Source organism: Eptesicus fuscus, chromosome 1, assembly GCF_027574615.1.
Source record: "Eptesicus fuscus isolate TK198812 chromosome 1, DD_ASM_mEF_20220401, whole genome shotgun sequence".
NCBI classification, from domain to species: domain Eukaryota; kingdom Metazoa; phylum Chordata; class Mammalia; order Chiroptera; family Vespertilionidae; genus Eptesicus; species Eptesicus fuscus.
This window is the reverse complement of record NC_072473.1, coordinates 35742975-35770457: the sequence shown is the minus strand read 5'-3', so window position 1 is coordinate 35770457 and position 27483 is coordinate 35742975. Positions and strand designations below refer to the sequence as shown.

Genomic DNA, 27483 nt, shown 5'->3' with positions numbered 1-27483 from the left:
GCACTCTAGTACTTGATTTATCCAGTAGTAATGAACTGTTCAATAATCAGAGGATATAGATTCTATTTAAATGATAAGAATGAAAAAAAAAGTTATTAGTTGGAGGGAAAACCAACATGGTGGAGGGCAAAACTGGGGTGAGGGGAATTGCCACTGACTCAGCATGCCCTGAATGACTGGTGCCTTGAGGTAATGCACCCAGTCCTGCCATTGGGACCCAACACCCCAAGATGAACAGACCTACCACCACTAAGCATTGTGCCTGGCCCAGTGCCTCTGGACAAATGGCACTGCCATCTGGCAACCGGCCAGTAGCCATGACTGGACCCCCCCCCCCCCCCGCCCAGATACATGGGCCTGCCTCCTTGGTGACCAGGGATCCCAAAAAAGGAACTAAATAAAATTGATGTAAGCAATTTGTGAGATAAAGAATTCAAAGTAATGGTTATTAGGATGCTCAAACAACTTAGTGAGAACTATAAGGAAATTAATGAGATCTATAAGGAACTTTTTAAAAAGCATGAAAAATGAGGTTGAAACCCTGAATCACAATCAATTAAAAATGAAGAATGACAGAGCTGAAATAAAGAATACACTGGAAGGATTCAACAGTAGACTAGAAGAAGCTGAGAACTGAATCAACATATTAGAAGACAATGTAAGAAAAAACACCCATTCAGAGCAGCAATTGGGGAAAAAAAAAACTTAACAAGCAGGAAAGTTTAAGGGAGCTTGGTATAACATGAACCCTAATGACATCCACATCAAAAGGAGAAGAATCTGAGCAAGGAATAGAGAACTTGTTTGAAGAAATAATGACAGAAAACATTACCTGGTGAAAAAAAAGTCATACAAGCACAGGAAACACAGAGTCCCAATCAAGATGAACCCCAAAAGACCCACCATAAGACACATCATAATTAAATGCAAACATTAAAGAGAAAGAATCTTAAAGGCCGTAAGAGAGATACAAAGTAGTTCCCATTAGACTGTCAACTGATTACTCAATATAAACACATCAGTCAACCAGGAAGTGGCAGTACATATACAAAATAATGAAAAGCAAGGGACTGAGGCCAAGACTACTCTATTCAGCTAGGATATCATTCAAAATTAAAGGTGAAATAAGGAGGTTCACAGACAAAAACAAAAACCAAACAAAAAACTAAATGACTTTATTAGACCAAACCAGCAGTGCAAGAAGTGCAAAAAGGACTATTGTAAGAAGAAGAAAGAGAGAGAGAGGGAGGAACACAGGCATACAGAATAAAAATAGCAACAAATAAATACCTATCAAAAATAACCTTAGCCCTGCCAAAACCGGTTTGGCTCAGTGGATAGAGCGTCGGTCTGCGGACTGAAAGGTCCCGGGTTCGATTCTGGTCAAGGGCATGTACATTGGTTGCGGGCACATCCCCAGTGGGGAGTGTGCAGGAGGCAGCTGATCGATGTTTCTCTCTCAGTGATGTTTCTAACTCTCTATCCCTCTCCCTTCCTCTCTGTAAAAATTCAATAAAATACATTTTTTTAAAATAACCTTAAATGCAAATGGCTTAAATGCTCCAATCAAAAGATATCAGGTAGCTGAATGGATAAGAAAACATGAACCATATATATGCTATCTACAAGAGACCCATCTCAGTAAAAAAGACTCACAGAGAATGAAAGTGAAGGGATGAAAAAAAAATTTTAGGCAAATGGAAATGAAAAAAACAAAACAAAAAACGGGTAGCAATACTCAAATCTGACAAAGAAACTTCAAAATGAAGGCCATAAAAGAGACAATGAAGGCCACTTCATAATACTAAAGGGATCAATACCAAAAGAGGATATAAATCTGGTAAACATACCAGTATATGCACCCCATACAGGAGCAAACAAACATATAAAAAAAAACTTCTGGAGGATTTTAAGGGAAAGATGGACAGCAATATAATCCTAATAGGGGACTTTATCACCCTAGTGATATCACTGGATAGATCTGAGACAAAAAAAAAAAAAAAAACCCAATAAGGACCCTAAATGACACACAAGACCAGATGGAATTAATTGACATTTACAGAACATTTCACCACAAAGCTACAGAATATACATTCTTCTCAAGTGCACATGGTTCTTTCTATAAAACAGATCACATGTTAAGACACAAAATCTCTACAAGTTAAAGAAGATTTAAATCATATCAACCATCTTCTTGGATCACAATGGCATGAAACTACAGAACAATTACAATAAAAAACACTCAGAAACATTCAAACACATTAAGGCTAAATAACATGTTATTAAACAATGAATGAGTTACCAATGAGATCAATGAAGAAATCAAAAACTTCCTGGAAACAAATAAAAGTTAATAGACAACAAGCCAAAATCTATGGGACACAGCAAAAGCAGTCCTGAAAGGGAACTTCATAGCACTAAAAGCCTACCTCAAGAAACAAGAAAAACTTCTAATAAACTATCTAACCCTACAATGTAAAGAATTAGAAAGAAAACGACAAGAAAAGCCCAGAGTAAGTAGAAGGACGGAAATAATGAAGATCAGAGAGGAAATAAATGACAGAGACTAAAAGGCATACCAAAAACAATCAATGAAATGAAGAGCTGGTTCTCTGAAAAAATAAACAAGATTGATGAACCTTTAGCCAGGCTCATTAAGAAACAAATACAGAACAGCAAAATAAACTCAGAAACAAAAGAGGTGAAGTAACAACTGACACCACAGAGATACAAAGGATTGTCAGAAAATACTATGAACAACTATATGCCAACAAGTTGGACAACCTGGAAGGAATGGACAAATTACTAGAAAAATACAACCTTACAAAACTGAAACAGGAAGAATCAGAAAACTTGACTAGGTTGATAACAACTGGTGAAATTGAAGCAGTAATAAAAAACTCCCAGCAAACAATAGCCCTGGCCAAGATAGCTAAACAGGGGAGTTTTATCAGATATTCAAAAAGAATTATAACACCTATTCTCAACCTATTCCAAAAATAATACCAAGAGGAAGGAAAACTTCTAAGTTTTTTTTTTCAGGAGGCCAGCATTATGTTAATTCCAAAAACAGATAAAGACTATAAAGAAAGAGAATTACACTACCATATCTTTAATGAACATAGAGAATAAAATCCTCAATAAAATATTAGCAAATTGGATACAGCAATATATTAAAAAGATCATACACCATGACCAAGTTGTATTTATTCCAAAGATGCAAGGCTGGCACAATATTCGCAAATCAGTAAATGTGATACATCACATAAACAAATTTGAAAACAAAAATCACATGATGGTATCAATTGACGCAGAAAAAGAGATGAAATCCAAGACCCATTTTTTAAAAATTTTTTATTGATTTCTGAAAGTAAGGGAGAGGGAGATAGAAACATCAAAGATGAAAGAGCCTCCTGCATGCCCCACAATGGAGATTGAGCTTGCAATCCGGGCATGAGCCCTGACCAGGAATTGAACCAAGACCTTCCTGGTTCATAGGTTGACATTCAATCACTTAAACATGTTGACTGGGCACCAAAACCCATTTTTTATAAAAACTATCAGCAAAGTGGAAATAGAGGGATCACACCTGAACATATTAAAGGCTACATGTGACAAATCTACAGCCAACATCATATTCAATGTGCAAAAACTAAAACCATTTCCCATAATAACAGGAACAAGACAGGGATATCCCCTTTCACCACTTTTATTTAACATAGTACTGGAATCCCTAGCCATAGCAATCAGACAAAAGAAGAAATAAAAGGCATCCAAATTGAAAAAGAAGTAAAACTATCATTATTCACAGATGACATGATATTATACACAGAAAACATCTTAAAACCATTTCACAAACCTAGAACAAACTCTCCAAAAATTTACATGGAACCAAAAAAGACACCAAATAGCTTCTACAATCTTGAGAAACAAGAACAAAGTTGGAGGGATCACAATACCGGATATCAAGTTATAATACAAAGCCAGTGTAATTAAAACAGCCTGGTACTGGCACAAGAACAGGCATACAGATAAATGGAACAGAAAAGAAAACCAGATATCAAGGGAAGAGCATACAGTGGAGTAAAGACAGTCTCTTCAGTAAATGGTGTTGGGATAATTAGACAAGTACATGTAAAAAAATGAAACTAAACCAACAACTTACACCAAACACAAGAATAAACTCAAAATGGATAAAATATTTAATAAAGCACTCATATAACTTAAGAAAAGGAAGACAAACAACCCAATTAAAAAATTGGCACCAAACCTGAATAGACACTTCTCCAGAGAGGACATACAGATGGCCAAGATACATATGAAAAGATGCTCTATGTGACTAATCATCAGAGCGATGCACATTAAAATGAAAATGAGGTATCAACTCACACCTGTCAGAATGGCTACCATCAACAAATAAGTACTGGCAAGGATATGGAGAAAAAGGAATTCTCGTACACTGCTGGTGGGAATGCAGACTGGTGCAGCCACTATGGAAAACAGTGTGGAGTTTCCTCTAGAAAATTAAAAATGGAACTGCCATTTGACCCATTGATCCCACTTCTAGGAATATATCCTAAAATGCCTGAAACACCAATCAGAAAGAATATATGTACCCCTAGAAGCATTATTTACAACTGGAGGCCTGGTGCATGAAAATTCATGCACTGAACGGGGGGTCCCTCAGCCCAGCCTGCCCCCTCTCACAGTCCGGGAGCCCTCAGGGGCGGGAGGCGACCCGGTGATCAGGGGAAGACTGCGCCCCATCAAACCTCTGCTGCTGCCACTGCCGGCAGTGCAAGCCTCAGCCGGCCCTGGTTACCTGAGGCTTGTGTGGCCCTGGGCAGCTGGGCAACCACCATCTGAGGCTTGCCAGCACCTCGGGATGGCACTGGGAAGCTAGGCAGCCACCATCCAAGGCTTGCCTGTGCCTTGGGCCGGCCCTGAGCAGCTGGGGGGCTGAGGGGACTGGGGGACTTCGGAGGCAGGTGCCCCGGCGGGGCTGAGGGGACTAGGCGCCACCATCTTTGAGGGTGTGGCAGCCAATTAGCATATTCCCTCCTTATTGGCTGTGGGCACCGCCATCTTTGTGACGGTGTGAGGATCAATTAGCATATTCCTTCTTTATTAGATAGGATAGCTAAGATATGGAAACAGCCCAAGGGCGCATCAGTAGATGAGTAGATAAGAGAGTTGCCCTAACCGGTTTGGCTTAGTGGATAGAGCGTCGGCCTGCGGACTGAAAGGTCCCGGGTTCGATTCCGGTCAAGGGCATGTACCTTGGTTGCGGGCACATCCTCAGTGGGAGGTGTGCAGGAGGCAGCTGATCAATGTTTCTCTCTCTCATCGATGTTTCTAACTCTCTATCTCTCTCCCTTCCTCTCTGTAAAAAATCAATAAAATATATTTTAAAACAACAACAACAAAAAAGCTGAGGTACACTTACTGCATGGAATACTATGTAGCTGTAAAAAAGAAGGACTTGTTAACCTTTGAAACAACATGGATGGACTAAATGAGTATTATGCTAAGAGAATTAAGCCAATCAAAGAAAAACGAATATCACATAATCTCACTTGTACCAGGTATGTGGAATCTGATTAACAAAACAAACTGATGAACAAAAAAGATCCATAGAGTTCTTTTCTGGCTGGAACCATGGAGTCTGCAGAAGAGAAGAAGAAGGTTCCTGCTGTGCCAGAAACCCTCAAGAAAAGCGAAGGAATTTCGCAGAGCTGAAGATCAAGCGCCTGAGAAGGAAGTTTGCCCAAAAGATGCTTCAAAAGGCAAGAAGGAAGCTCATCTATGAAAAAGCTAAGCACTATCACAAGGAATACAGACAGATGTACAGAACTGAGATTCTAGTGGCTGGGATGGCAAGAAAAGCTGGCAACTTCTATGTAACTGCCGAACCCAAATTGGCATTTGTCATCAGGATCAGAGGTATCAATGGTGTGAGCCCAAAGGTCCAAAAGGTGCTATAGTTCTTCGCCTTCGCCAGATCTTCAACAAGGCTTCAATTAACATGCTGAGCATTGTGGAATCATATATTGCATGGGGGTACCCAAACCTGAAGTCAATAAATGAATTGATCTACAAGCGTGGTTATAGCAAAATCAACAAAAAATGAATTGCCCTGACAGATAACTCATTGATTGCTCAATCTCTTGGTAAATATGGTATCATCTGCATGGAAGATCTGATTCACGAGATCTATACTGCTGGAAAGTGCTTCAAAGAAGTAAACAATTTCCTATGGCCCTTCAAGTTATCTTCTCCATGAGGTGGAATGAAGAAAAAGACCACCCATTCTGTAGAAGGTGGAGATGCTAGTAACAGGAAAGACCAGATCAATAGGTTTATTAGAAGAATTAACTAAGGTATCTACCATGGTTATTCCTGTAATCTGGTCAGTTAATAAACATCCTTTAAAATTAAAATAAAATAAAAAAGATCCAGAGACATTGAAGCATGCTACGTAATGATGTATTGTGGGGAATCATGGGACTTGGTTGGAATGTCTGTAAGGAGGATTCTCCAAAAGGTCGGGGGCCTCTGAGGGGACCTTGCCAAAGGCCGCAGCCCCTACCTTGACTTTTCCAAACAAGTCCGATACCCCGGGGTGTTTGACTAGAATCTCTATTTAGTATTTAAACACCCGACCTTGTAGAAACATATGCTTTCTCAAGTATACTTACCCTGCTAATTGTATCTGGAGCTTAATTTTAGTTCAAGCTGTTAAGACAATAATAGTCAAAGGAGAGAGGCAAACCGGACTACTTGGGGGCAATAGCCAAGTAGTGCCTTAGCCTTCTCTTTCACAGAAACGTGTGTTAGAGTAATCATTCATCCCTTGCTCAGGTTTTACCAGTCAACCCTGGCAATATATTTCAGAGGGAAGGGAGGTGGGGCTGGAAGAGATTAACCAAGAATTTATATGCATACTAGTGGCCCAGTGCACAAATCCATGCACATTGAAAGGAAATTAATTAGAAGAAATATTTTAATACTAGAGGCCCGGTGCACGAAATTCATGCATGGGGGGGGGGGTTGTCCCTCAGCCCCAGCCTGCACCCTCTCCAATCTGGGACCCCTCAAGGGGTAGGATTGGGCCTAAACAGGCAATCGGACATCCCTCTCACAATTCAGGACTGCTGGATCCCAACTGCTCACCTGCCTGCCTTCCTGATTGCCCCTAAACGCTTCTGCCTGCCAGCCTGATCACCCCCTAACTGCTCCCCTGCCAGCCTGATTGATGCCTAACTGCCGTCCCCTGCAGGCCTGGTCACCCCTAACTGCCCTCCCCTGCAGGCCTGGTCCCCCCCAACTGCTCTCCACTGCAGGCCTGGGTCCCCCCCAACTGCCCTTCCCTGCATGCCCGGTCACCGCCAACTTCCCTTCTCTGCTGGCCATCTTGTGGTGACCATCTTGTGTCCACATGGGGGCAGGATCTTTGACCACATGGGGACAGCAATCTTGTGTGTTGGAGTGATAGTCAATCTACATATTACTCTTTTATTAGATAGAATAGAGGCCTGGTGCACGGGGGGGCGGGGGACTGGCTGGTTTGCCCTGAAGGATGTCCTGGATCAGGGTGGAGGTTCCCTTGGGGCATGGAGCAGCCTGAGCGAGGGACCTGTGGTGGCTTGCAGGCCGGCCACGCCCCCTGGCGACCCAAGTGGAGGCCCTGGTATCTGAGGTTTATTTATCTTCTACCATTGAAACTTTGTAGCCTGGAGTGGAGCCAAGCCTTCTGCTTGCTCTGTGGCAGCAGCCATTTCTGTTGGGGTTTATTTATCTTGTATAATTGAAGCTTTGTAGCCTTAAGAGGAGGCCTGGGACAGCCAGGGTGTGCGGAAAGCTTGGCTTCCTCCTTTGCCGGGGGCAACCCTAGCCTCCTGCTCTTTACAGCTCCGTGGCTGCCGCCATTTCTGTTTGGATTTGTTTACCTTCTATAATTGAAACTTTGTAGCCTTGAGTGGAGGCATAGGCCGGCAAGGGCAGGCAGAAAGCTTGGCTTCCTCCATTGCCTGGGAAACCCAAGCCTCCCTCCTGCTCTCTGTGGCTGTAGCCATCTTGGTTGGGTTTATTTGCATATTCACTCCTGATTGGCTGGTGGGTGTTGCTTGTGGGCGTGGCTTATGGGTGGAGTGATGGTTAATTTGCATATTATTATTTTATTAGATAGGATTGCTATTTGCCCTTTCTCTATAATAGAAGTGTCAACCAAATTCACGATCAACAATGACAGATCGAAACACACGTGTGCGATTGGCGCCAGCAAGAACTTTATATATATCGCGCATGCGTGACTCAACTTAGCCTTTTATAGATATAGAATAAGCTTGCTTAATTAGACCTGCTTTATGATGTAGCTAAACTTTTTCTAGCACAGTGAAGCACCCCAACTTCTCTTTCAGGTAATTGTCAACAACACAGCAGTAAATATCAACATGAGGAAGATTATTGTAGGTCACACAGGGAGAACAAAGGGTAAAATATTTAACTGCAGCAGTGTTTGACTATATTCCATGCAGTGAGAAAACCTGACATCACTTTCAAGGTCCACCATTTCTTACTTCTTTTCAGTCGGGTCAAGTTTCTAAGCTTTCTAAATCTCCGTTTTCCAGCTAATGAAAACAGGATTCCACCACGTCTCCTATCTACCTACTCCAGGACTTCTGTGAGGATCAAATGAGATGAGGCACGGGAAAATGCTTCACAGATATTTGATTAAAGTGTAAAATGTTTCCACCTGGTTATAAAATGAGTCATATTCCTGGGCTGAAGAAACTCGAAGGAGGCTAGTCGCTAGGGAGAGGAAGTCGGGCATTGCTACATGATGTCATTACCCAGCGTTGTTTCTGGGCTGGGCTTAGCTGTGGCCCGCATTTTGCGCCATGGGGTCTCAGCAGCGTCAGCTGCGATTTGGTGGCCTGTCGCTCCTGGGTGGTGGTGGGGCCTGTGTCCCACTTGGGGGAAGCCAAGTGTTGCTTTGTGGGCACCAGGTCCGTAGTGCCATTTATTGATAAATGGCTTGTCACTAGGGAGAGGAAGCCAGGCGTTACTATGTGACATCATTACCCACCCACAGCCACCATTTCTGAGCTAGCTTGTGTCCCACTTGGGGGAAGCAAAGTGTTGCTTTGTCAGCACCAGGTCCACAGTGAGGTTTCTATGTAAATGACCAGTGCACATCACGGCAGCTCCTGCATTGAGCATCTGCCCCTTGGTGGTCAATGCGTGTCATAGCAACTGGTTGGAGGGACACTTATCATATTAACCTTTTATATATATAGATATGCATAGCCCATGGACAGACAATAGTGTGGGGAAGGCCTGGGGATGGGAAGGGAATGGGGTGGAAAAGGGTCAATGTGGGGGGGACACCTGTAATACTTTCAACTATAAAGATAAAATTTTTTAAAAATAAAAATTTTTAAAAATAAATATTACTTGCACCAAACTGTTACCTTAATCTCTTTTGAATTAACAGGACACAGTCATTTAATAAAGCAGAACTGTTAAGCTAACTAGTTTTCAAAAGAAGATCAAATTAATAATTTTATAAATACCATGCTCTAAATGACTAAGTTGTGAACTCAGAATTCACTGCAACATCAACATTTTTTAAAACACACAAGTAAATTTCTGAAGATGGTTAACATACGTAGATAGGGATGGGACAATAAAACACAACTATTTTACATTTTTTATCTAAGCTAATGTTCAAGTCCCTGATGTATTTCATAAACACCTAATTATTGAAAGACTAAACAGAGAAAACTAGAGTATTAAAAATCCTTAGATAAAACAAACATCTATGTTCTCTTGTTTTTTTAAAATATATTTTTATTGATTTTTTACAGAGAGGAAGGGAGGGGGATAGAGAGTTAGAAACATCGATGAGAGAGAAACATCGATCAGCTGCCTCCTCCACACTCCCTACTGGGTGGGGATGTGCCCGCAACCAAGGTACATGCCCTTGAGCGGAATCAAACCTGGGACCTTTCAGTCCGCAGTCTGACGCTCTATCCACTGAGCCAAACCAGTTAGGACTATGTTCTCTTAATAGTCCTGAAATCTACTAGCCACAACGCCAGTTTTTATAAGTGCTACAATTTAGATAGATAGATAGATAGATAGATAGATGATAGATAGATAGATAGATAGATAGATAGATAGATAGATAGATAGATAGGTAGATGATAGATAGATAGAGGGAGAGAGAGAGGAAGCTATATCCTATCTAATAAAAGAATAATATGCAAATTGACCATCACTCCAACACACAAGATGGCTGCCCCCATGTGGACACAAGATGGCCAGCAGGGGAGGGCAGTTGGGAGGGACCAGACCTGCAAGGGAGGGCAGTTGTGGGTGATCAAGCCAGCAGGGGAGGGCAGTTGGGAGGGACCTGGCCTGCAAGGGAGGGCAGTTGGGGGCGATCGAGCGGTGTGGGCAGGGCCAGAGCTGGAAACCCTGGGGGGGTGGGCAGGGCTGCAGCCCTGCGCCTTTTCGGCCTTAGCCTTGGAATTCAGAGGTCAGTGCTATTTCAAGAGAGAGGAGTGGCAGAAAGTGGCAAGGCCACAGGAGGGATAGGAAATGTTGTGGCCATCTTCGGGAAACACAGCTGCCATGGTCTTCAGTAACTATCCTATCTAATAAAGAGGAAATATGCTAATTGACCCTCACGCCATTGCAAAGATGGCGGTGCCCACAGCCAATAAGGAGGGAATATGCTAACTGACTGTCACGCCCTCAAAGATGGCAGTGTCCACAGCCAATAAGGAGGGAATATGCTAATTGACTGCCACGCCCTCAAAGATGGAGGCACCCACAGCCAAAAGATGGTGGCGCCCAGTCACCTCAGCCCCACCGGGGTGGCAGGTGCACAGCAAGGCCGGGCTCGACCTGAGGCAGGTCCAGCCACTCCACACGCCTGCCTCCAGAGTCCCCCATTCCCCTCAGCTCCCCAACCGCCTAGGGCTGGCCCGAGACGCAGGCAAGCCTCAGATGGCAGCTGTCCAGCTGACGTCTGAGGCACAGGCAAGCCTCAGATGGCAGCTGCCCAGCCGCCCAGGGCGGCCTGAAACTCAGGCAACCAGGGCTGGCCGAGGCTTGCGCTGCCAGCAGTGGCAGCAGCAGAGGTGTAATGGGGGCATCACCTTCCTCTGATTGCCATGTCGCCTCCCGCCAATGAGAGCTCCTGGACTGTGAGAGAGGGTAGGATGGGCTGAAAGACCCCACCTCCAGTGCATGAATTTTCATGCACCAGGCCTCTAGTGAACAGATAATCTTTGGTCTCGGTTCTACAGAAGAGGAAGCTGAGACTCAAAGAAGGGAGCCTTCTCAACACGTCACCCACTTCTCAGACCTGACCCTGTGCAGCATTGTTTTCATTGAAAGTAGAGGATCCAAAATGTTTTTAGATCTTTGCTAATTTAGGCAGGAAAGAATTTAGCTTGGGAATTGGTGCTTGATAAATCATCAGAAAGCTGGAGGAGTGGGTAATAGGCTGGGCCCCCAGGAAAGATGCCCTGCCCAGCGGGAGGAGTTGCCCCCTTGGCCACAACTGAATTCTAGGGACACTCTGGAACACCTGTGACCTGGGATCAGGAAACTGCTGCCCTCGCAAGTGCCCTCCAGCTCCCACAAAACAGGTTACTGGGCACTGCCTCTGCCACAACTGTCTGTGCACAGCCTGCATTCCACTGCAGAAAACCTCTGCAACATCTCTGCAAACATGATCACCAGCAGCAAACATCCCAAACTGCGGGAAAATGCCTCTGCCCCACTCTGCCTTCAAAATATTGTGCAAGCGCATCCGATTGGCAGAAATGAATTCATATCCAGAAACCTAGCTGCAAAGGAGTTTGGGCAATTTCAGACTTTCATCTAGGAGTGAGATCTTGCCAATGTACCTCATGTGTCTGGTATTGATAAAAATGGGGCCCAGCTGGTGGGGCTCAGTGATTGAGCATCAATCTATGAAACAGGAGGTCACGATATGATTCCTGGTCAAATTTCGGGCTTGATCCTCAGTAGGGGCGTGCAGAAGGCAGCTGATCAATGATTCTCATCATTGATGTTTCTATCTATCTCTCCTTTTCCCTTCTTCTGAAATCAATAAATATTTTTTGCCGAAACCGGTTTGGCTCAGTGGATAGATGATCGGCCTGCGGACTCGAGGGTCCCGGGTTCGATTCCGGTCAAGGCATGTACCTTGGTTGTGGGCACATCCCCAGTAGGGGGTGTGCAAGAGATAGCTGATCGATGTTTCTCTCTCATCGATGTTTCTGGCTCTCTATCCCTCTCTCTTCCTCTCTGTAAAAAATCAATAAAATACATATTAAAAAAAAAAAGTAAAAAATTCTGTTAAAAAATAAATAAATAAATAAAATAAATATTTTTTAATGGGGTCATGCTGTATATATGTGTTTTAATGAGTTTTTCACTTCATAGATCACTAATGTGTTTCCTGTTAAAACCATACTTAGAGAACATTATTTATTTATCATTCATTTTAATTGATCTCAGAGAAAAGAAGGGAGAAACATTGTTCCGTTGTTTCCTGCACTCACTGGACTGAGTATTGAATCTGCAACCTGGATATGTGCCCTGACTGGCAATCAATCCACCACTTTCTGGTGTATGGGACGATGCTATGCAGGCACCCTGACCCCAAATTCCAGCCTCCAGAACTGTGAGAAAAATATATTTCTGTTGTTTAAACCACACAAATATATGATATTTTTGTTATGGCTCTCTGAGCTGACTAAGCTATACTAATAAAGCGTAATATGCTAATTACACTGGGTTGAAAGTACATCTTCCAGTCATCCTTCTGGACAAAGCCACGGTGGCAGAAGCCGAGGCAAAGGTGGTTAGGGGCAATCAGGCCAGCAGGGGAGCAGTTAGGGGCAATCAGGATGGCAGGGGAGAGCAGTTAGAGGCAATCAGGCAGGCAGGCAGCGGTTAGGAGCCAGCAGTCCCAGATTGCGAGAGGTATGTCCGACTGCTGGTTTAGGCCCGATCCCGCAGGCAGAGGGGTTAGGAGTGACCAGGCAGGCAGGCAGAGTGTTTAGGGGCGATCAGGCAGGCAGGCAGGTGAGCAGTTAGGAGCCAGTGGTCCCGGATGGTGTGACCGCGCCTAAACCGGCAGTTGGACATCCCCCGAGGGGTCCCAGAATGGAGAGGGTGCAGGCCGGGCTTAGGGACCTCCCCATGCATGAATTTCATGCACCAGGCCTCTAGTATAAATATAAAAAATATATACATGTCTACCATTACATAGTACACACATTGACATATTACCACCACAAGATAAAAAAATAATTTTGTAAATCATCCCTAATGATCACCATGAGGCAAGAGATTATGTATGTTTGAGCAATATTTGCTCAGTGGATCAATAAATGAATAAAAACCAAAGTAATGTCTGCCAAAGTAAAGTATATGTTTAAGCAATATCATATGAATTCACAAAAGAAAAACCTTAGGTTCTTATATCAGGGTGCCTTTTTCTTTTCTTAGGAAACAGGCCAAAGATCTACAATCCAACATGTATTCAGAACTCTTGGAATAAATGATTCTGATGTGATTTTTAAAAATCATTTCCTGACCATTATATTTGTAAGTACCTTCAAAAACCAATTTTAATCTACCAAAATAATTAGGGCTTGGGCAACTGTCATGATTCTTAGAAAAGAATGGCAACTTAACCTGATTATTTTAAACTAGAGGCCTTATGTACAAAATTCGTGCAAGAGTAGGCCTTCCTTCCCCCAGCTGCCAGCACCAGCTTCCCTCTGGCACCCGGGACCCGGGCTTTTCTCCAGCACCCGGGACCCCAGGCTTCCCTCCAGCCACTGGCAGGCACCCGGGACCTGGGCTTCCCTCCAGACACCAGCAGGCACCAGGGACTCTGGGCTTCCCTCACAGCCTCAGCTTTGTCCGGAAGGACAGAAGGATGTCCGGTCTAGTTAGCATATTACACTTTTATTATTATAGATAGATGTGCATCTACAAGGTTTAGTTTCTGAATTGAGACAAAGTATCAAGCAAATTCTTTCATTAATTTCTCACATCTCTAGTTTTATTTCCTAAGCAAAAACTATATAGGACTATCAGTAAAATATATAGGTAATAAAGTAAAAGCAGCTAAAAACAATTTCTTGTTATCTATAGACACAGATGTCCTAAAATACTAATTTGTACTTCATTCCCTCAATATTAGAGCATTCCCTAAATATGCCTACATGCAAACATAGTACCCTTAAAAAATACACACACACACACACGCACACACACACACACACACACACACACACACACATATATATATACACACACTAGATGTCCAGTGCACAAAATTTGTGCACTGGGGTGGGGGGGCCTTCAGCCCAGCTTGCACCCTCTTGTAGTCCAGGAACCCCCGTGGGGAGCAGGCCTAAGCCAGCAGTTGGACATCCCTCTCCCAGTCCGGGATCCTTCGCTCCTTACCACTCACCTGCTCACTGCTCCTTACCTCTCGGCTCGCTGCTCCCCCTGTGGGAGCGCACTGACCACCAAGGGGAAGCTCCTGCGGTGAGCGTCTGTTCCCTGGTGGTCAGTGCACATTATAGTGACCAGTCATTCTGGTCAATCCGCCTTAATGGTTGCTTAGGCTTTTATTATATAGATGCCTTAAAATACTGAATATTAACATCTATAATAGCTTATGCTTTCCCGACCCAATACTCCCTTGAATAAACTGGGTTTCTGATATCAGAGATTACTTTTCCATCAAGTAACTGCTGTAGAGTGTGGGGCAAAGTGAGTACATGAAACACAGTTAATTCTTATAGTACTATTTATTAATTATTGTATTATTTTCCATATGAACAACTGTAAACCTACTTTTGCCCTACCCTGAATTAGGGCTTTACAATGGGTGGTAGTTGATGTCTTTAATGGCATTTTGTGTTTTATACATTTTCTTTTCCTTATGCAATTACCATCTCAAGTTACTCAAGTTATAAAAATCTAAGTACTCTAGAAATTACAATATATCTAGCAATATGTAATCCAGAAAATGGGAATTCTCTAATAGGAATTTTTAGAATTACCTCTTATTAAATAAAAACCTGTCAGAATTATATCAAACTGACATCGTAAGGCCTGACTTCTTCACTTTACAGAAACAATGATGTTCGATTTACTGTTAATTTATAAAATTTTTATTAATTCCTCTGTAATAATTTAAAAACACATAAACATTAGTTAAGCAAAGCAAGGTTTTTCTACAATGAAATTCTCACCCTTGAAGATTTGTATTATAAATTTCACAAGTTTGATTTTCACCCTATACAACAGAAAACTGCTCAGTTTCTAAGTGGTCCTATTGAAAAGTACATTCCTCTAAAATCAATAAAAATTTGATTATAAAACAGTACTATAGAAATATAGATTCTATAATCAATGACAATAACAATACTTTTGATTTCGAACTTACTTCTCCTTTAAAAAAATAATAGTATGCTTCCAAACTATATCAACACAGTTCTTACAATAATAGTTTCTTCTAAATCAAACTTCAGGACTTATAAATGGTAGTTAATGTTAACTTTAATTCATTTGTTTTAATTAAAACTGGAGTGTTTTAAAGGTGATCTTTTAAGGCATAAGAACACTTAACTACCCTCATTAGAATTATATAGAGATATAATGTAATATAAAATAAAATATATTAAAATATGGACTAAAATATTCTATGAAATTTGTGGCTTAATATTATAAGCAACTCTTTTCTATGAAAGCTCACATATTCCAATTTCAGTATGTAACCACATTCCTCTCTGGAATATAATGGCCAACAAGTAACACAACAAGCACTTAGAGATCTGAAGAATTCTCTAAAAGCAAATTTCAAAAGTATAATACAAACTTCTGTATTATTCTATAAACAGCTCCAAGGAGTTAAATTATAGAATCTTTGAACTGCACTTATCCTTATACATAATCAAACTAACTCCACATCTTACGGTAGGAAAAACAGATCCAGAGAATTGAAGTCCAATGGTCACAATGAGTGGACAGAACTCTGGTTTCCCTGTCTACTGCTCTTTCTACTACTGTCCTTTTAAGGCATTTGAAAAATTATGAACACGAAGGCTGTAAAAAATAAAACTATAAATTTCAATAAACTGAAAATTAAATGAAGCCTAAATTATAAATGTTCTAAATAGGAAGATTGCCTGACCTAAAGAGCAAATCTAACAACTGAATCACCACCCTTCAAAATCATTATGACAACTGGGAGGATCAGAGAATGCACTGAGATGACCCTACTCATCATACTTAGTTAACAGGAATTCAACTGGGCACTGAATAAAATGCAAATGGTACCTACCTAATATCTGGGAGCCAGGCCTGCATCAAAAGCTGCATTTGAAATACTAATTTTCAGTTGCGAATGATATTTTACATTGGCTTTTAGAAATAATAGGATCAGACCAGCAACTCTAAAAAACAAATAAAACAGAACTGTTTGTGTGTTTTATTTTCTAACTAAGATCATGACTACACAAGTAAAATGAAAAATCAAATTGGGATCATATGCTGAGGAAATAAAATGCAACATTTATCTGAGATTGTAATTTGACTGTGGAGTGGGGGAGGGAATAGAAGATGTAACAAATTAGTCACATGCGCTTTTTTTTACATTTAGGGACAGAAAACAAAACAGATTTTGGAAAAATACAGCAATTTAAATATATCAATAAAAGTACACTAGCATGGTACTTTGAAGTCTGAGAACCCAGATTATTTAGGTTCTAAAATTTACTAGCTTTTATGCCTTCTAGTAGTGTGGTACAGTAGGAAGGACTTTGTGAATTATTACAGCATCCCCATTTACTATATATGTGGTCTGTAACATTACTCAGTCTCTGAGCCTAAGCTTCCTCATCTGTAAAACAGGGAGTAATGATAACCACCTCATACGATTTGATAAAAATGAAAACAGAATCATTTACTCAGGCACTCATTTATTCAGTCATTTAAAGTATAGGGATGCAATGAAAGATTAAACTGCTGAACTAAGGGAACACACAGTCCCAGTGAGGGAAACAAATTAACAAATAGAAACAAACCAAAGCTACATGCCCAGAAGTTAGCACCTAGAGCTAAGGAAGCAAAGGAGCAAATGCTAATTTGGGCCTGGAAGTAGGGGGTAGTTCATGTCTAATTTCACACTTGAAGGCTAAGAAAATGTCCACAAGACAGACAAAGGAAAGAGAGGGCATTCCAGGCAGAGAAATACACCCCCACCCAGTAAACTCACTGGATGGTGACTAGCACACACTATCTCAATGTTTTAGATGCTCCTCCATAAGATTAAGTTTAAAAAGAAAAAATGATCGGGTAGCTCAATTGGTTAGAGCGTTGTCCTGATATGCCAAGGTTGTAGGTTGGATCCCTGGTCAGGGTACATACAAAAAGCAACCAATGAAGGCATAAATAAGTGAAAACAACAAATCAATATTTTTCTTCCTTTCTTTCTCCCTTCCTCTCTCTCTAAAATCAATTAAGAGAATTAATTGAGCCCGGCCAGCATAACTCTAGTGGTTGAGCATCAACCTATGAACCAAGAGGTCATGGTTAGATTCCTGGTCAGGGCACAAGCGGGTTGCAGGCTCGAACCCCAGTTGAGGGTGTGTAGGAGGCAGCCAACCAATGATTCTCTCTCATCACCGACATTTCTATCTCTCTCTCTCTCTCCCTTCCCTTCTGAAATCAATAAAAAACATATTTTTTTAAAAAAAACAACCTTTCTCCAGAGGTTCATCTGATTTTTAATAATACATGTACAAAAAAAGAAAAGACTGGAAGAAAACATTAAAATTAATAATATTTTCTTCTTGATACTTTTCAGTAAAATACAAATATCTGCAATAATCTGATATATCTTTATAATGTAAGTGTTGAGTTTTATTATTTGCTGAATTTGAAGGAGGAGAGGGGGGAAATGGGTAAAAAGGGAAAGAAAGGCTTTGGATTGCAGTGATACCACTGGTTAGCAGGGTCAAATACAAAGTGTTATGATTTCCTATCACTTTCCTTTGAAAATGCTAACCATCACACACAGCATTTCTTTTTATTAGTTTTAAGATAGCCTCAGGAATGAGACCACCAGATCCATCCACCTAGGCTCAAGTATTCTCTGGGATACACTGCCTCAAAAAAAGCACTACAGGTACTATAACCTTGAAAGTATATAATATCAAGATAAAGATAAGGGATCAACCCACATTTTAAAAGTTTCTCAGTAAAGAAAGGTCCAATAAAAGAATTCAGAACCACCTAGCAGATTAAAAAAGCCTTAAAATACATATATATGTATATCCTTCCTAATAAAGGTGGAATATGCTAATTGACCATTATGCCTTCACAAAGACAGTGGTGTCCACAGCCAATAAGGAGGGAATATGCTAATTGAGTGCCACGCCCTCAAAGATGGCGGTACCCAGTCCCCTCAGCCCCGCCAGGGCGGCAGGCACATGGCACAGCCGGGCCCACCCCCAGGTGGGTCTGGGAGCTCCTCACGCCTACCTCCAGAGTCCCCCAGTCCCCTCAGCTCCCCAGCCACCCAGGGCCAACCCAAGGCACAGGCAAGCCTCAGATGTCAGCTGCCCAGCCGACGCCTGAGGCACAGGCAAGCCTCGAATGGTGGCTGCCCAAGGCTCAGGTAACCAGGGCTATCCGAGGCTTGCACTGCCGGCAGTGGCAGCAGCAGAGGTGTGATGGGGGCGTCGCCTTCCTCTGATCGCCAAGTCACCTCCTGCCCCTGAGGGCTCCCGGACTGTGAGAGGGGACAGGCCGGGCTGAGGGACCCCCCTCCAGTGCATGAATTTTCATGCACCGGGCCTCTAGTATATATATATTAGTAGCCCTGCGCACGAATCCGTGTGCCAGTAGCTCGCTGCTGCCCCTCCAGTAGCTCTCCGCCCACTGCTCTGCCCTCCTATAGCTCCCCCCTCCCCCCACCATAGCTTGCTGCCCCGGCCCCTCGTGTAGCTCTCTGACGCCTGCTTGTAGCCAGTAGCTCACTGCCACCCTCCTGTAGCTCCCTCTGCCTCCTGCCCCCCCCTCATAGCTTGCTGCCCTGCCCCCTCCTGTAGCTCTCCGGCGCCCACTTGTAGCTCACTGCCCCACCCTCCTGCTGATCTATGATCTGATTGTTACGTGGTTGGTCGTTATGCTTCACCGTGTAACGACCATTTGCATATTACATCTTTATTATATAGGATAATGAAATACTTCTTAAAACAGTAAAGAAAACTGATCAAATAATAACAGAGGGCCAGTGAATCATATAAAGCACCATGGTAGATACTAAAGGGCATGAAAAAAATCTTCAACAATGTAATTTAAAATACAAGAAATTAATTATCAATAATGTATAGAAAATAACAGGATAAAAAGATCAATCAGAAGGACTGAGAATCACTACAAAAAGAGAATGGAAAGACATATTCTTATAAGAGTGAATACACCACCAATATCATACTGAATTACTTTTCTGTAATTCGTAAAAATACAAATAACACTGAGTATCTTTTGAACTAATGATTTCTTGTTTAACACAAATGCACCTGCAAACACACATTTGGAGTTCAATTTTGACACTCACTTTTTAAATACTATTTTTAATAGCATGTTTTATATGCCCTTCACCTTATAAAAATAATTAGGGAAATTAGATGGTAATAATTACCTAGCTAAAAAATATAAATTCTGCAGTCACAGTGGTCCAGATTTCTACACTAGCAATTCAACCTCTCTGTCCTATTATTAAAATGTAGTAACCAATTAATTTGCACAGTGTTTTCAATTAATAAAATACATTGTTTCATATTTAACTCTTTTGGATCACACAACAACCATGTAAAACAGGTATTGGTTTTTATTTTATAAACAAGGAAACTGAATCCCTAAGAAGTTAAATAACTTTCCCAGGGTCACTCAGCAAGTAAAGCCTATCTTCCAGACTAAATCTTATGATCTTTTCATACTACACACAAAATGTTATGTGAGAAATGTCCAACAAAGGGATCTCAAAAATATGAAACAAACAAGAAATAAAAATGACGCAAACACTAAATTGCCTTTAAATTACTCTTTTGCTCTCTACCAAAAAAATATGTATTAACCAATCAGTAATCAACATCAGTAAAACAAGAACAAAAACACATAAAGTATATTAATTTCAAATTTGGCAAAAGTGATTTAAGGACAAAATTTTATAAGGGAACATTCACCCTAACAGCAATTCTCATCACTTTCTCAATACCATCTCATTTGTACTGAGATACCAGTTTTCCTAGAACTAAGGATAAACCTCCAAAAGGATTTAATCATCCAAAGTATATTACCAGAGCCCACATGTGAAAAAAAGTCAAAGATGAATCCAGACAAATAGCTAAAGCCAACATATTACAGAAAGCAAAAATGAACACATGGCTCAAGCAAATCAGTAGTGAAGTATACTAGTTTTCAGACATTCATTGCTCTCTGCCATAATACCTATGAGTTAGCTTTATATCCACTAGGGTTGAGCAGAACATGCTTTCTGGTTTCCCAAGATGCATTCTGTTCTTCCTAACTATGGCTGCATGTCTGTATCCACACAGCAGTTAATAAATCACACATGCTTATAAATTGCTTCCACACTGAGGGATGCTGCCAGCACTCAAAGATACTGTTCTAACAGACAATTTAAGCTACTAATAATAATTAGAGAAAAAGAGCTGGGTAAGGTAAGAAAAAAATACAGGTATGTCTGGAATTCAAATACAGTCTTTTAAAGTAGTTGGTGAGAATCAAATGAGATGTGAAAACACTTTTAAACTTTAATATATGTTATATGCAGGTGCAAGTTCTAATAATGACATATCATCATAGATACTGGTACATGTATTATTTTTAAAGATAGTGAACATACAATCTTGATAAAAGTTTTTTTAAGAGCATAAAACTGCTGCAAGTCTTTTGTATATAAGATGAAGGTAATAGACCGCCCGGTGTGGCTCAGTGGTTGAGCGTCCACTCATGAACCAAGAGGTCAGGGGTTTGATTCCCAGTCAGGGCTCGATCCCCAGTTGGGGGAGTGCAGGAGGCAGCTAATCAGTGATTCTCTCTCATCATTGGTGTTTCTATCTCTCTCTCCCTCTCCCTTCCCCTCTCTGAAATCAATAAAAACATATTAAAACATTTCAAAATAAAATAAAATGAAGGTAATAGAACCCTGGGCGAATAGTTCAGTTGCTTAGAGCTTCGTTCCAATAAGCCAAGGTTGCGGGTTTGATCCTGGGTCAGGACACATACAAGAATCAACCAATGAATGCATAAATAAGTGGAACAACGAATCAATGTTTCTCTTTCTAAAATCAGTAAATAAAAAAAAGAAGGCAATACAATTGATGTAACTCCAAATGTAAACATTAATTGGTACTCTCAATTCTATGAATGAAAATACTGAATAAATGTAAAAATATATACCATACCTAAAGATAATTGTGCCTTTGGTTCAGTATTATCATATGAGTCCCCTTAACATGATTGAATATTCTTAAAATTGCCTTTGAAAAAGTTTTTTAAGTTACCATCTCAATATATAAATATGAAGATTAACAAAAACTATTCATTTAAACACACATGTGCCCCTCATTACTTTGTTCCTCATCCTCAATAAAGCTCCATGGAGGAAGCAATAAAATAGCCAACAATTCAACACAAATGAAAGAACATCTGTAATTATTTCAATTACCTACCTTAAAATGAACTATAAGAAGCAAGTCTAATTCTATGATGTTGTAAATAAGTCAAGCAGATATAAATAAGGCACAGATTAAACTTCAGAAACAATCACCATCACTTCAAAATTCTCCCTCTTATTACTTAACATTCTAAAAATTAATTTAAAATGTTTTATTTTGAATGCCATATTCAAAAATCATACAGTTCAACATAAACTGACAAACATTTCATGTACAGACATTTTTTAAAGACACTTCAGATCCGGATATGTCAATACTTGCCTACCAGCAGCTTTAAAAAAAAAAGCACCTTCTCTTATGTTCTAAATTTGAATTAAAACATTAAATCAGATTTAAAAAATAAAAAGGGGCAATTTCTAGAATATGTAATAGGAATAGTAGTAATCAACTTATTATCTTAATATTCTTCTGGATAAATCAAGTTAAGCAGTACAATTTAAGCAAAAATATACATATGGACAGAAAGGCAGGATTTTTTTCTAATATATAGTATATACATGGATATGCAACCCCTGTTCAGTATTTTGATATCTTTGCTTGTATTTTACCTCTTCATTATGCATTTGTATTCTTTCCTTCCTATACCCCAGTACATCTTAATTTGAAGTGTTGTTATAGAATTAACATATCAGATTATACTACTTATTAATACTATAAGTACATAAGGTTTTACAACTAATTAATACTTTGCCCTAAATTCCAATCCAAAACATGTAGCAAAATCAAAGATCAAAATCCATTGTTTTAAAAAATACCTATCCCAAGGAGCATTTGAAATCTTGCTTCCCAGCATATGTCATCAGATTGGCTCAAATAAACTCATAAAAATTCTCCAAAAAAAATCCCTACCCCAAGGAAAAAAAATCCATCTCTTCCACAATGAAGCTACTCAAAATCAGAGATCAAATGTGTAATAATTTTAATAAACAATACAACTGCTGAATCTAGACTCAGTCTAACACTGCCCACTCAGTTCTCAGCCACTACACTTCTTTTCCTCCTGTTCAGAGTCTCACTCAGCCCTGTCTCCTCTTCCCTTACAAAGAAATCTATAAGTAGAGAGCAGACATTTGACTTGAAATAAGACCATACTATCAAAATGTAATATCCCTAGAAAAACTGGATCCCAGTCTGGAAAAGTAAAAACCTAAGTGTAAAATATAAAAATTAAATTAAAAACAAAAAAGACAGACTATCTAAACATTACATAATGTTCAAACAATAGAAATTCTGTTTATATAAAAATAAATATATAGATATAAATGTAAAAACAAATTAAAATGATAAATGTGAAACTGAAGTATATGTAGGAATATACAAATGGATTAACAATTAAAAAATTAACTGGTTAAAGTTTAAGCTTCAGTAACAATGGAAAAAAGCTAGTTAATTCAACTAGGAAATACTTTCACCAATTAAATCCATCAAAAGATGTAAAAAAATATTTAAAAACTCACTCTAAGTACCTAGATGGTGACACTATAAATTAGTACAGTTTTCTGAAAAGCAATCTTACAATACATAAAAACTAATGAGATCCTCTGACCTGATAACTCCACTTTAGGAATATAGCCCAGGAAAAGAACTCAAAAAGAAAAAGAAAACAGCAAAAAGATTGCTTAACTATGCAAAGATATCAGTGAAAAACTGGAAGTAACTAAAGTGCTTTACTGGAAGCTAAGTTCTAATCATAACAGATCAAATACAACTGAATCTTTTCTTGCCATTAAAATAATAATGAGTAGTCAAATACAGATAAGCATATGTGTAAGTTTTAAGTAAGAAAATATAAAGCATAAAATGGACATCAATTACAATTACTTAAAAATATGCCTTTACAATATAAGAAAAGGAAGTCTGTTAGGCTGTTTTATGTGTGTGTGTGGCTAAGAGACCTGTATTTTTAATTATTTTGGTGTTCATTTACTTTGCATTACTGTCAAGTTAATGTTTAAACAGCTTTTTCCTTTTAATTTTTTCTACTTAAAATGGTCCACTTAAAGACAAAAGTAAAAGAAAACATTTTAAATATGCCTCAGTAAAAAACTATCTTCAAAAGCATATTAGTCATAAAGTGTTAAAATATATATTGGTAGGCATTGTTATTTTGTCCTTCTTTTGGCAGGACTTAAGTTCAACAAAATGACTACTAATTAAATAAACTAATATATGCAGTTTTTCAAAAATAATTTTTATCCACCTGCTAATTCTTTACCATTAACAATACAGATGGTGGTTATCCTTATCACAATCCTTAAACCATTTCCTGTGATTTGCAAAAAATAAGAAAAATAGTAGACTTAGTAATAATTAATGTGGCCTCACTGTAATTTAATACAAAGAGAAATATCAAATGAACAGCAAAGCAATTTAAATATTGTCTTATTGCAAACAATTTTTAAATCATTTTATTTCTATTTAGAGTCTACCATACCCCTCCAACTTTTTTAAACTTTGTCCGATTTTTCTCCATTTGGATTTTATGTCAAAGATGGCTCAATTTAGATTTTAGTAACATCGCCCTTACTTTTTTTCATTTCCTTCCAATTCACTGTGCCCAGTGGCTAATGCAAGGGAGCAGCCTCCCCAAAATAAAAAGGGTCACCTTTTTGTGTGTATCAAAGCTAAACAGAAGGTACATTTATACTATGAATTATATTTGTAGGAGAAACAGCGGTCAACAATGCCTTTGGTCCTTTACTAAAGTATATTCTATTTTAGAATATGGCCATTGTTGTCTACTTGTAAACCCAAAATCGTGTTTCAATTCTCAAAAAGGTCATAATCCATAGTTGTTATTTAGTAATGTGCACAAATTCGATTGAGTAATGATTTGATTAGCTATTTTCTAAAATCCGAGATATACAACGACTATGCTTTTATTCAGTACTCGAAATTTTGGAATTCGCTCGAAGCTCCCTATTTTTAATTGTCGTTTTTCTCAATCCGGGTCCGTCAACTCCCCTCCAGAGCCCCCTCCCTCGTCCCCCACCCCCAAAAAAGCCTGAGTCTGGCCTCAGTTCCCGTGTTTCAAGCCAGGACCAACCAGAAACCAGTTTTCTTCCACTAATCCGGAACTCCGAGCTGTTACCAAGACTGCCATTGGCCAGCGTCAGTCCACGGTACGTGCCCCAAGATAACCCTCTGGTTTCTCTCCCTTTTCCCCCTACAATGGGTCTTTCCCGATGTTTGTAACATATCCATAACCCACAATACTGCATCTCTGATAACCAACTCACATTATTCAAAGTTTTCGGGTGGAAACAAGCGAGGCCGAGGGGAGGGCAGGATACCCCTTCTCCGACTCGGGAGGGGGGGGGGGAAAGGGGCAGTCGTTCTACAGCTCAACACCGAGCTCAGGAACCTCGTAGGCTAAGGGGTCCCCCGGAGGCGGGCTGGGGGAACAAGGTGGGGAGGGAGCAGTGAAAGAGTTGGGGTAAGTTGAAATGAAAACTTTACTCACCAGATCCTCAAAGCTTCTTCGATGCTCCTTCCCCTCCCAGTCTAAGCGGCGCGGAATCAGCTAGGGGCCAGAGAAAAGGTGGGGGAAGGAAAACGATAAAGGCCAAGCCCCTGCTCCCCGTCAACCCGAACCAGCCTGGGTCCCGGTCCACAACCCTTTGGCGTCTTTATTTCTCAAGGCCTTGTAGCTGTTGCCCCAGAGCTAGACTAGTTCGGGGCGGGGGGGTGGAGAGGGGTGGCGGGAGGAGAGGAGGAGGCCGAAAGAGAGGAAATCCTGAAAAACCGCCTCCCTCAGGCATAAAGAGGGGGCGAGTTGAGACCCCAGCGCTATCCGCCCCTTTTGAGGGAAGAAGCCGGTTCACCCCTATGACAACAGCTATCAGTGCCCAGATCCAAGCCTCCCACAGGGCCCCAGCCCTTCGCCCTGGACTGGCCCTCCCTCTCTCCAGTCTCACCCCAATCCTCCCCCTCTTCCCGAAGGGGCTCCGTACCTGATGCTCCTCAAGCTCCTGTACTAGCACCTGAGCAAAAGGAAAATACAGATATGAGAAGCAGCTTGGGCCATCAACGCATTCCTCCCTCCCCTCAGCCGCTGATGGTAGGTAGGACTAGTCAAGGCCGGCCATTCCTTCAGCGGAACCGCGCACTCCGCTGCCTCGACTTCCCCTCTGGTACCATCCCCACGACTCCCAGACCTCCTTCTCCCTCTCACCTGAGCGGATTTGTTGCAGGGTCCGGACTGCAAGAATCTAGCGATCAGGTAATACAGTTCTAAGAAAGAGGTGAAAAAGAGGTTGAGAGGGAGGCAAAGAAGAGAAACAGGAGCTTTTCCTAAAGGAAACTGACATTGGTCGCGATAAGCTCCCATCCCCTTGGCCCCCAGACACAGCTACCCACCGGCTTCTATCTGGGTAGGTGCCGCCGCCATCCTTTTCACGAGGGGGCTTCGATCCGGAGGGGCTAGTGGCGGCGGGTGAGGGCGCTGCCTCTATTGTGGTGAAGCCCCCATGCCCTGGAGTCCCGCCGTTTCCGCCGCACTCCCCGTCCCAGTTTCGGTCTCTCTCGGATTCATCGCATCACGTTTCGACCCATAGATATTCTAGCCCTAGAGCTGAGGAGGCGGAGGAGGAAGGAGAGGGAGCGAGAGAAGAAGAGGGAGGAGTCGAAGTGGCCGACGGGTGGGCGGGTGCAAAGGGGGTGGAGAAATGGAAGGTAAAAACTGTGAGAGGAGCTTGCATTACAGGCTGTTCGCCGCCAGAGGCACTACGGCTGCAGCCAGGTCTCTGCTCTCCCAGAGAGCCCATGGTTGCCTAGCTACGGCTCCCGGAAAAGGGGGGAGGTGCTAAATGAGGCCGACGCTCTGGCAGCCTCTGTAGAACTCGATGGTGGCGTTCTCGTCCACAATCTCTCGAGTCGGTTTCCCTTCCGGTGAGGGCTGTCGGACCCTTTCTGGTTGAGGAGCCAGCCCTCTGGCTTGATCGTGAGAAACAAGTGAGGCGCTGGCTTGACTCAGCTGCTTTTTTCGTTTTCCTCCCTGAACCGGTGAGGCTTTTTTGGTTTGGTTTGGTTTGGTTTGGTTTGGTTTTTGTTTTTTTGATTGTTGTTTTGCCTTTTCCTCACTGAAAGGAAGCTAGCTACCCGCTAAACGATCTTGTAACTGAGGAAGGAAAAGGAGCCCCTACTTTTCCCTCGTCACTTGTTTCTCTTTAAAATGATTTTTGTACCAGATGAAAATGCTGTACTTACCAGTTCAGAGTGCAGGGCTCACATAGAGGAAGACCAGTTCTGAAAATGTCCCCATTCTGACAAATATTGCAGAAGGAGTTAGTTGTCAGCCACGAAGCATTTTATTTTATCCCCTAATGAAAGTTTCACATGTGCCATATCTCTCCCATTCCTCTAGGATAATTTTCAAATACTGCCAAAGCATTTTACATTAACCATGCATTTTAATATATGCAAGGTAGTTTTCTACAGCTTGGGGGCAATGTTAGTTAATATATAAGCCCAAACTCTTAGTACAGTACCAATTTGCAATATTCGTTTTACTGAAATCTTAAGTGATCAAATGATTTGTACAGTAATTGACATACATAGTGAACTGGGTCTCCTTCCCCACTTTTCCTTAATATTCTGTTCCCACCTCAAGCTTTGTCCACAAGTAGTAATTAACAGAAGCTGAACCTGATGGGACCAGAAA

General features: G+C 41.1%; 1 protein-coding gene and 1 pseudogene across 1 annotated transcript in view; one reads left to right on the top strand and one right to left on the bottom strand.

Annotated features, from left to right (window-relative positions):
- BRWD3 (bromodomain and WD repeat domain containing 3) overlaps positions 1 to 26388 on the bottom strand; it is a 170256-nt gene extending 143868 nt beyond the window's left edge. Inside the window, exons 1-4 of the mRNA XM_008155335.3 lie at positions 26181 to 26388; positions 25996 to 26054; positions 25775 to 25804; positions 25285 to 25344 (exon numbers count right to left, since the gene is read on the bottom strand). Of these exons, the coding sequence (XP_008153557.2) occupies positions 25285 to 25344; positions 25775 to 25804; positions 25996 to 26054; positions 26181 to 26211 (180 nt within the window). The 5' untranslated portion in view covers positions 26212 to 26388. The remainder of the gene's footprint in view (positions 1 to 25284; positions 25345 to 25774; positions 25805 to 25995; positions 26055 to 26180) is intronic.
- Positions 5659 to 6379, top strand: LOC103298541 (60S ribosomal protein L7-like; annotated as a pseudogene).
- Positions 26389 to 27483: the final 1095 nt, after the last annotated feature.